Source organism: Monopterus albus, unplaced genomic scaffold (genome assembly GCF_001952655.1).
Source record: "Monopterus albus unplaced genomic scaffold, M_albus_1.0 scaffold88.1, whole genome shotgun sequence".
NCBI classification, from domain to species: domain Eukaryota; kingdom Metazoa; phylum Chordata; class Actinopteri; order Synbranchiformes; family Synbranchidae; genus Monopterus; species Monopterus albus.
The window spans coordinates 125,483-136,979 of NW_018127968.1; the positions used below are offsets into that span (position 1 = coordinate 125,483).

Below are 11,497 nucleotides of genomic sequence, written 5' to 3' on the forward strand. Positions count from 1 at the left end.
ATCCAAGTTTCAGAAATAGCAATTATATTAAAAGAATGTGTAAGACTACTAAGATAATGTTTTATACTCTGAAAATTTGTGTATAAACTTCTGCTATTAAAGTGAATTAATGATAAAAGAGTTTACAGCAACACAGCTGCTTAGGATTATTTGTTGTGTCGTCAGCCTGAAACCCAGACATCTCTATTATTCTGAAGATGATCATCAGTGTGTATGTGTGGCTTGTAGTATATTTATCGCAATGCTGGTCAAATACATGTCCTAACTGCAAAACGTGAACATTTGGGACATTTTTCATACAAATAGATGTGGTAATTGTCTATAAATATGGGTGAAATCTTTCATTACAGAACCTTATATATCAATATGTCAAAAAATGACTATAATCGATAATCTACAGTAAGTGATGAAGATGACAAAGTGTTTGCTAACACTGGCAGCTGAATAATAAAATGGAATAGTAGCAGAATGATGGCCACTGATAAAGGTGGTCATTTAATTTTGGCCCTGACAAAAAGCTAACATGGAACATCAGCCAGATTTGGAAGATCACAATGAGATTCTATCTGAACACACACTCAGACATAAACAGCCTTAACGGAACAAGCCGAAGTAATGTAGTCTTATAATTTAGTAAACTTACTGTACACAACTTAAGTGTAAATGAGATGACGTGATAGGTTTATGGGAAATATACTTCCTCTGAAATTGAACAACTAAAAAAAGATCTTGTCTGCCTCACACAGAGACAGAGAGTCAAAGAATTGTGTGTTTTTATTAATCAAAATAATGCAGTTTAAAATCAGTCTGCAATCTAAAGATATATACTGCAAAAATCCACTGAAGGATATGGTGATAAGTGACCGACCTGCACAATCACACACATGCTGTCTCTCTCGCACACGGACACACACATATGCACATAGAGTATCAAATGAAAGCTAACATCCAAAGTGCATTATAACATTAGCCCTGTATATCATAACAGATAAACAAAATACATCATATACATTTACTTGATACCCAACAATGTCATGTAAATAAAAGGTTCTCTTTTGGTTTATATGAAACAGCCGACCCAAACAGGTTTTACTGCCTTACTACTGAAGAAGTCCATGGCAGCAGTCCTATCCAAAGTGCTTCTGAGAGAGATGGAGGCGAGTAGTCATGTCATGATAGCTCTATATAAATAACAGTTCATAGTGGCAGGCCATGTCCACATCTGCAAAACGTGGCGACGACAGCATTCTTCAAATATGATAAAAACTCATTTACCTTTTTTGGACATTTTGACACAGTAACAGAAAAAAAAGTCAAACCCAGCATCTGTATGTATTTGGTGCACCTGAAAGTCAGGACAAGCTTCGGCTACAGGTCTGCTACGCTTACTTTAACCGAGCGACTGTTTATGTAGTATTGACGGTCTACAGGGTATGACGTAAAGGTGCTCTGATTCTTGGTGATCAAGCATTAAATGTAAATTACTGCTCTTAGGAAATTCTTACTTTTGTTATTTTATGAACACAGCTGTCAAAACAGGATTAAAGTAACAAATCAAATCAAAATTTTATGATTCATAATCTTTCTGCAATACTGGAGTGTACTGCAGATAGAAAGCAGAACCTTTAATACTGGAGAGTTTGTGAATAGTCTTCAGTGTGGGAAGTTTATACAATTTAGGAAATTGCATATTTAAATCAAGGTGTATCAATACATGCTGATGCATAAAACTATGTTTTCAGATCTACACTAGGCTCTATTGATCTGGCAGTGGAAGGAACAGACACTAACAAACTGTGTTAGTTGGTCATGTCTAGGTCGTCCTTTTTTCAATTAGATGGAAAACACATTTTCACAGTTTGGTCTATTTTAAATAAACAAAAAAAACAAAACAAAAATAGGTAGCTCAGAAAAGAAAGTCCAACTTTCCTTTTAGTTCTGTGTGGCTGTATTTACTTTCTATACCTTTCGAACCTTCTGGAAGTCAAACACAATGTGAAATTCAATTTTGGGGGCATTATCTGACTGCAAATGATGCAAAAATAGGAATCACCATGAAGGTCCAAACACTTTCCATCTTTCAAACAGGCCAATCTAAGTCAAATTCCTCAACAAATAATAGAAGTCATTATAACCATGTCCAATGTTATAATGTCCGTGTCATACTGACTGCTCTCAGCCTCAGTTCATCAGTGACAGAGACTAAGCTCTTTTCGGACCATGCACTTCTTGCACTGGACCACACAACACCAGTGGAAACGACACAAACAGTTCTCCTCAAACACCACTGTTTCCTCCCGGTAGCCACGCTCACAGCACAGCAGATCACAGCCGCTGATGTCCATGGCCGTGCTGTTGCACATGCGGCCCCGTGTGCCTAGTGAACCTGTTTTCCGATTTGCGAGGCAGAAATCAGGCGACTCGTCTGAGTAGATCAGATCCTGCTTATCTGGCGGCTTTATGTTCTGGCCAACAGGGATCAGGGTCTTGCCATCATTGCTGCCCATCACCTTAGAAGCACCATTGAAACGCTCCAGCAGGCGGTCGCCCACCTCACGAAAATGAGGCATCTTCTTCCAGCATGTGCGCAAGGTGCACGAGCCCGACAGTCCGTGGCATTTGCACTCTGTCCGCATGTAGAGTTTCACAGCCTGGGAGGGGAGAGTGTGGAGGGGAGCGCGGGTTTAGAGTTTTGGGTGGTGGGGGAGAACAGAGGGGTGAAGGAGGGCAAGCAGGTGAAAAAGAAACAGAGGAAGAAAGATGGTTGATCAAACAGAAAAAGGGGAAAAAGAAATGTTTAAACTTCTACTCTGAAGAGAGGCACAATTGCTTTTGACAAATGACAAGCTCTTTAAAAATGTTATTTATTATTGTGTTCACATAGACAAAGGCATCGGATCATGCACACAGACACACGCACATACATGCACACACACAAACACACTGATGGGTAAGATAAAAGCAGATGCTATTGAGAAGGAATTTGCCTCCCCAACCCCCCTCTCTCCCATGTTGCCTCTGGCCTTCCTACATCTAACAAGCCTTGACAACAGATCATTCACTTATACTGCACATAATTAACCCATCACATACCCACACACATAGACATACACACACACCTGCCCATTCAGACACACATCCGTGCAAAATGAGTATGCAAATACACATGAATTTGTGCACATAACAGACATTTGCACACATGCATTTGTGTGCCGGGATATTGAGAAAGCTACAACTGGGCGATATCCCAAAACCCCTTCTGCTCTCCTCCTCTCTACCTGCCTTTGACCCCAACTAAAACAAACCCTGTAACATTGTTTTTGCCTGTGCATGTGCAACATTTCTGCATGTGGATGCAACAAACTGAAACCACAAACCTCATAGCTAAATGTAAATGTGATCTTGGAGATTTTCCAAGCTACAATATAAATTAAAATAATTGAAAAGCTGCTACTTTATCTCCATTCTTTCGGTAGCATGTTGGTGTGGTCATAATTCACTCGGTGCTCATACCAACAACAAAGAGGAACTTTAAAGGCGAACAAGGGCTGTGGAAATATTAGAAGTTACCTGCCTCGGAGGCTCGAATTCAAAATGTGTGGCACACTCTTGTTTTCATGTTTTAGAAACCTGACTCTTGTCAGAAGATCAGCTTACAGCGCTACAAAAACATGGCTGGGAGTGATGTCTTTCTCTTTTGCATGTTCATGGAAAACATCTACCTTTGTTGCTAATATTTTAGAGTCTAGAGAAACATCAGACCTGTGTTAGGCACAGTGGCTATTTTTATGAAGGGTTGGGGTCAATTTCTTCTCAACTTAGCTCACACTAAATGTAAAGAGAAAGTGCACAGCCGTTCTCTGGCGTTCGTTCTGATATCACTTCTTACCAGCCGCCCAGCCTCATTGTTGTGCAGGTCAATGAGTGTCCTGATATCGCTCTTGCCTCTTCTCCTCTTGGCATCCATAAACTGTTTTGACTTTTCATAACCAAACTCCACATCATCTCCGCAGCCCCCCCACTCCCACTTGACTCCATCCCCAGAGGAGGAGGATGAAGGCGGCCTTGGAGGTGCTCTGTTCCTGGTGGCCTCACAGCCACACTGCAGGAGGTCTCCCATACTGCAGGCCTGGGTCACAGCGTGGGTCACCCCGGCTGCTGTGATGGCATAAACAAACGCTGTCTCCCGAATATCTATAGTCAGCGGACAAACAAAAGAGAAGGTTTAGTTTACTGAACAATCTGCAGTATATTTAAACAAGAATAACAGCAATCTTCAAAACAAAGGATTGGAATTTGCTTTCGCTCATAAAAACTGGAAGCAGGTGGAAACAGCAGGTGTGGCTCTATAGTACCTGTAACAAAATCCAACTGTCAGTGCCTCTACAACCAGAACCAAGCTAGGTTTTTCCAGTCTCTGTGCTAGCTTAGCTAACTACGTACTACTTGCTCCTTTAAGTAGTATTTAAATGACACACAGGTCAAAAGCATTTCATGTTTTCATTATCATAGTGACACTACATTGACATGATAAATCCCTACACATTACACCACATTTAAACATGACTTTTTTAATTGACACATTGATTTCTGTATTTGATCTTCTCTACAATCAATCACAGAATAACAACTAGGAAAAGGGAGCCATCCATTCATCCCGGCATCTGTCCATCCCTCCATTCAGTCTGTCAGTATGCCTCCAGGCTATGTGGAACAGGGTAAAATGGCAGTTTCTCTCTTTCAAGCACACGCATACACACAGTCGTACACTCATACACACCCCACAGCTGCTGGTTTATTTCTGGTGCAGAGCTTAACACTCCTGGCTAAAGGCATGTCCCACCACAACTGCAAATTGATCATCTGCCCTCACCAGTGGCTTCAGCATCATTGTCATCATCGGCTTAACACATCCTTATTCTTACTTTTTGCAGCTATTGTCATTCAGGTCTTCTGTGCTGAAGCAGGACAATGCACTAGTGTAACTATCTCATTCATTTCTTTCATCATTTTCATATAAATGTGTGCACTATTGACAATGGCTTTAATCTTTGTCTGGTTGTTAAAATCTAACTGTGTCTGTGTTTAATTAATGAGATTATATTTGTGGTTGGCATATTCGATATTTTTTCTTATATTCCTAAGATCAAACTGATGCTACTAACAAGTATTGTCTGTATATCCATATGTTATTACTCTGGGCCACAGAACGTAGTTTTTGTCTACAAACCATTACAAACATACAGATGAACAGCTCCATTACAGAAGGAGATGTGTCCCTTCATCAAGGTGGACGCGGGCACTGCTGAGTATTTTTAGTCTATCTTGAATACACTATCATGCTAAATGTGTATTAATGAAAACAGTCTCTAACAAATGGACCATCTACTCCTGTCTGTGTAATGTCTGCTAAAATCTACAATGCCCAGGTGTTTTAAGAAATGTCTATGCTGTTTTTAAAAATTAAGACATACAATGACTTTTTAAAAGACTTAAGCAGGACTGGATGGGCTCAGGGCTGAGAGCCACAGTACTAAATGACATTAATGCTGCTGATTTTTTGTCACTTTGCTAACAATAAGAGTGTGTACGTTTTTCCTTGTAACAAGCTAATAGTGGGAATTGTTGGAAAATTCATGGAGGATAGATGAGAAACCAGCAAATGTGTATAAGTTAGACAGAATGAAAAGAAGAAGAAGAAGAATAGTCATTTAGCCATTGCATGCATGTGTAGAGACTTTTATTCGTGCAAAAGACTTTTATTCCTGAGAGCTGGAAGGTGCTGAGCGTGCAGTCACCATCATCAACACTGCCAACTCCATATCACGTGGTTCACAAAATGGGATTCATTAGGAATGGTAACATACACACACACACACACACAAAGAGAGAATGGGTGGCGTGCAATGGAACCTGCACACCCTAGCATGTCATGATATTAATACCAGCTGTATACCCCAACACCAATGTCTCCAATTCAGGCAAATTTATGTTTCTGTACTGTGTCATTGGGCATATGTATGAAAAGAATTGTTTTATGCAAATTTAAGGCATTTGTGACATTCCTACAAATGGACTGTCTAATGTTTGAGTGAACAGCTCCTGAACATGTAGAGCATGTGTGCGTGTATGTGTGTGTGTGTATGTATGCATGCTGCATGCCCTTGTTACATCTCAGATGGACCACACCTTACTGTTCCTGCGCTTCAGTGGGACAGCACTGAAATTTTCGGGGGCAACAACAATCTGAAATCAAGATGTGTCATCCCCTAAAACATCCCTGTTTCTATTTAGAGGCGTGTGTAGGAAACATCAGCACACAATTCATTATTAGAACAATCTGGTAATAATAACAATTTGTGCAGCCTGGAGCCTGCCCAGATATCCTCAAATGCACATGGAGCAAATATTATGTTGATATACCGTTTCTTAGTAAAAACAAACAAAAAGCAAAATAAAAGAAACAAAAAAATTTAAAATAAAAACGACAGCGCTGAGGGATTAAAAAGAGAAAGAAGAGTATTATTAAGCTTAAAAGAAGCTATCAAAAATCTGATGATTTGAGGCACCGTGTTTCATATTTTCCTCGGAGACATGAATTCCAAACAAATACTCTGCGGGTGTCTGGGCCTGTCGACGTCTGCTTCTAATTCCAAAAGACTATTCTGCAGGAATTAGCACATATTCTTTTAATACTCTTGAGTTCTGGGTAATGACAAAAGGTGGGTCTGGCATGTTATAGCTGAGAAAACAACATCACAGTCCAGATAAGCTGACGTTAAAAAAACATATTTTCTTATAGACTTATTTCTGTGAATCATCTCTTTTGGTGTATTTGGTGACACCTGCAGCTGTTGGTGATCACATCAATTTATTATTCTTTTAATGTGCACAGCTCAGACCATGCACTGTGACGTGGTGAGGGCTAAAATACTTTGTGCAGTATCTAGTTTGCTTAAAAGTCATTTAAGTGGCTGAGGTCATGACCTTCTGATATAATGTCAGGTGTATGAAAATAGTTATGCAGAAATCTAAACATTCTAATACTGACACCCAGAGATGCTTCATCCATCAATTACATATAATATGCTATCTATCTTATCATGTTCAGGCCCATGGAGGGTTGGAGCCCAGCCCAGCTCTCACACTGAGAGAGGTGGGGTGCAGCGCAAGTGGAAGGCTGAAGCATATACTGTAATTTTTTGCATTCACACCTAATGCATCACAAATTAATGCTACCGGTATGTATTTGGGACAAAACCGCAGCACGTCCAAGAAACCCATAAGGCTCAGAGAGTACATGCACGTAGAGAGGGCCCTTTCACTAGAATGCTGGGTCAACTTAGTAACTAAACTGTCTGTTCAGGTCACCCCACACAAAGTGTAGACATGTTTAAGTGTTCAGTGCACAAAACAAATAATGGTGTTTTCAAGTCTTTCCATACTGCAGGGTCTTGTTTATTGTTGGCACATCATGCTGCTGACAGCATCCCCTCTCCACTAGGACCTGTTCAGGTTGACTGTGTTTTAAACAAGCTCTATCCTTAGTTCTGTTTGGATCAGACCTGCCTGTCCTCAAGTCACAAAATGTAATTTATATATGTTAAATTTGGATAGGTTTCAGCTAGTCTTTTGTGGACTGGGTCCAACTGCTCAAAGACGCCTCTATAACACAAGTGGCCCAAAAACAAAGTGATGTGCAGGTGTAGAAACCAACCCACGGGAACACCTTCTCTCAGTGATGCCAAAACATAACAGTCTGACATTTATTATATTGGTTTAGATTCAGTAAGCATGTTGCTCTATGTGTTAAACGTGTGCACGTCACTATTCCTATGTGTCTAACTGTGAAGATTATTAATGAGAAAATTCTTTTACAAATTTTTTGACAAATGGTTTTAATTAACACAGCCCAGAGCAAGAGTTCTTGGTTATTCTACAGCAGTATGGTATTACACACACACACACAGGACTTTTAAAGAAATACCACAACATCCCCTCATGTGATTACCAGTGTCACTGCATGCTCGCTCAGATCGTGCCCACTCCAGGCTCTGTGTCTTATTTAAACACAGCAAAGATTACATAAAACAGTATAATAACTATCATTTAATGACAAAAAAGAAGAAATTCAACCTGCTTTTGGACCTATTTGTTTATGAAAGATTCATGTTTTCAATTCTGATGCAAAAATAAGTTGTCATCCTTTCTTCACACTTCCCACAGTAAACCTGTAAAATGGCGATGTTTCAGTGATGCTGTGAAACCAGCTAACTACTGTACTAATTAACACCTCTATTATACAAAGACACACATTCTGCACCTCACCTTCAGTCTCTCTTTCTCATCTGGTGGCTTGATATATGTCCAAAAGAAAACATTTGCCCCACAGCATGTGACTATGTGTGAGTGTGTTATTCCATACAGCTGGAATATGTGATGTATCCACAATCACACTCCGCATAAAAATAAAAATCTAAGGGTTGAAATAGACATTTACATGCGTGCTGGCTGTAAGGTTCAAAATACAGAATTTCTTCAACCTGTCTTATTGGTCCAGTTATGAAACTACAGTACACCACCTGTTTTTTAGCTGGACAAGCGTACCACTCTTTAACAAATCCCATTTCTTTGTAAGGTTAGCTGACAAACACATACCACACAAGCAAAGTGCAGCAAGGGTTTATGTTTGAATAGTGGGTGAGGACAGCCTGCAGATATTTCTGTAGAATGGGAGACAGAGAAAGATAGTTCAGCCATGTTTGTTGTGCTCCAGGTCCAAACACCCTGTGGCTTTGTTTTCACTGTACAGTTTGCATATAACGCTAACATAATCACACAATGAAATAATCTGTCTCCAGAAATGCAAATTAAAGCTTCATTCCCGCTGATTAGTGAAGAGCACTGACCAGAAGCAACCATAAAAAGTAAAAGGCAAAAAAAGCTTAACTGTATAATAAGATTTCAATGTGAATTTCTAAACAATAACCCATTTCACAAGTGATATTTTACTAATTGGGCAGTTGAGCTTCAACTGGAACCCTCTATAAATCAAACACTGGATGAAACAACATGCAGTATTCGACAGCTAAATTAGACGTTTGTCTGATAGGTGTTTCCTATCCGTTGCAGTAGTTACCTTAATATTACTTTAAGAATGATCTCTGGGAGGAAAGTTTTCAGAGGTGTGTCATCAGAATAATACAGAAAAGTCCATTATCAGCTATTAAAAAAACTAAAACAGGGGTCAGTCAGGTTAGTCACTTATAGAAGGAGGGTGCATTAAACACAAAGACACTTTTATTAAGACATTTACTGGTATTAGTTCATGATAAACACCCACTAAGAGGAGTTCCAGGTACTGTAATTGAGGACAAAGGCTTCAAAACAAAGGAGCACTCTGGCCTCACTTATAGACAGGCAGGAATTTAAGATGAATTGCTAGTCTGTCTTCTACGGGTAGATTCTTGCCCCTTTTCCATCTATCTTTCTCAATCTATCTTTCTGTCTTCATTCTTTTTACTCCAATCTTTCTCTATCACAGACACTATCAGCACTGGCAGTGTCATAAATTTTAAAGAGATAAGAGACAAAACAATATGTTTCTTAGTCAGGTTCTGCTGCATGCAATACTGACAGCTAATGCCAGATGTAAAGCCAGATACTGTAACAGTCATGTGGATGGAAGTACTTTAATGTGGTATGCAATTATTGAAACTAAATGATTCAAGATATTATCTGAGTAAAAATCTCCTTTTATGGTTTACAGAGAGGATGCTTTCAAAGAATGGCAAACATTCCAGTTTAGTGTGTTCTCATGTTTATTAGCTTAGTGCAAAACTTAAAACGGTTATCGATGACACACTGAACATTTCAGCAGCTTAACTTTCGTGCATAACCCCTAGACAGATTTAATCTATTTGGACTGAAAGATACAGTTCTAATATTGCAGCGAGCATAAAAAAGTATCTGGAACAGGATGGAAAAAATTGAAAATACTGAAATTACAATTTATCTAAATATGTGTATATACATTTGGTTAAGTTACACTGGCAGTGGACAGCTCTGGCTCATGGGTCCTCAGTTTTCGACTGATAATATTCTTGGCTTTTCCCAGCAGAAAACAACGGATACCACCTTACCATTAAAGGGCAAATGCTTGTTATGCAGCAATTTTACGCCAAGATGTTCAAGAAATTTTAAAGTCAAATATTTGAATACACATGTACTTCAACTGTAATTTTTTTAATGCCAGTACAATAAATTGATTAAAGTTTGTTTCGCAGTCAAACAGCATTGTAAGTACTGGTAAGTATTTGGCTTCCTTGAGGAAACTTGGATATTTTATGTACACTTACTGTTAGGCCACGACATAAATGACAAGTCTGTTGACTAAACACACAGATAAAGGTCTTTTGTAGTACCAGTTAAATATCAGACACACAGCTCTCTGTGAATTCAATCATACATGGAACAAAAAGCAACACAGTAATTGCAGAAGACCCAGCGCTGACCCAGCATCAGTTATATTACAGACATCAAAGAGCTGGAGCAAGATTTTAAGAGATCTTAAGAGAGATGTCAAGAGAAAAGGCAATCTTAGCTCATCAATTTAAGAATGCCCCATCTGATGAAGAGGAGAGTTAGTCATGTGTGAATAAGTCTGGTCTGAAATACAACAGCTGCCTTGTCTGGTGTACTGCTGTCAGACAGACATCTGACCTCAAGTTGACGTAAGGCCACCGGTTGAGGTCATGAGATCATGGCTTCAGATCCTAAAAAACTCACAGCTGAAAAATGGGACATGACAATTTTTTTGAGAAAGCCCTCAAAATCCCATGAATTGCTTTTGGAAGCACTGATGGTGACAGCAAAAATGGATTTCTATCTCTTCTGTCAGCTATGTATGTCTAGGTCAAAGGTCAGAAATCCATGAGAGCAACATACTAGTGTTTGACCAAATCCAGACAACTGGTATGACCTGTTTAATACAATTTGATCAATGCTAACACAGTTTATACCTGTGTAAAAATGGAAATGTTTCTGCCTGTGCTGAAGGAATAGTTCAATATATTGGTAATGATGTTTATTTGCTTCCTAAATGAGATCAGTACCGCTCTGTCTCTTTAATATGGCTATAGTACCAGGTCTTTATGTCTTTATGCTAAACGAGCTAATGGGTACGGGCTCCAGATTTATTTTGAATAGAGAGATCTGTGAGTGGTATTATTCTCATCTAAATCTCTGCATCCATCCATCCATTTTCCTCCACTTATCCGGGACTGGGTCGCGGGGGCAGCAGTCTAAGCAAAGATGCCCAGACTTCCCTCTCTCCAGACACTTCCTCCAGCTCCTCCGGGGGAATGCCGAGGTGTTCCCAGGCCAGCCAAGAGACATAGTCCCTCCAGCGTGTCCTGGGTCTTCCCCGGGGCCTCCTCCCGGTGGGACATGCCCGGAACACCTCCCTAGGAAGGCACCCAGGAGGCATCCGAAACAG

At 39.7% G+C, this 11,497-nt stretch overlaps 1 protein-coding gene across 1 annotated transcript in view; it reads right to left on the reverse strand.

Annotated features, from left to right (window-relative positions):
• Window positions 1-429: 429 nt before the first annotated feature.
• The window catches only part of wnt6b (wingless-type MMTV integration site family, member 6b), a 22,883-nt gene continuing 11,815 nt past the window's right edge, over window positions 430-11,497 (reverse strand). Inside the window, exons 3-4 of the mRNA XM_020607686.1 lie at window positions 3,890-4,194; window positions 430-2,651 (exon numbers count right to left, since the gene is read on the reverse strand). Of these exons, the coding sequence (XP_020463342.1) occupies window positions 2,190-2,651; window positions 3,890-4,194 (767 nt within the window). The 3' untranslated portion in view covers window positions 430-2,189. The remainder of the gene's footprint in view (window positions 2,652-3,889; window positions 4,195-11,497) is intronic.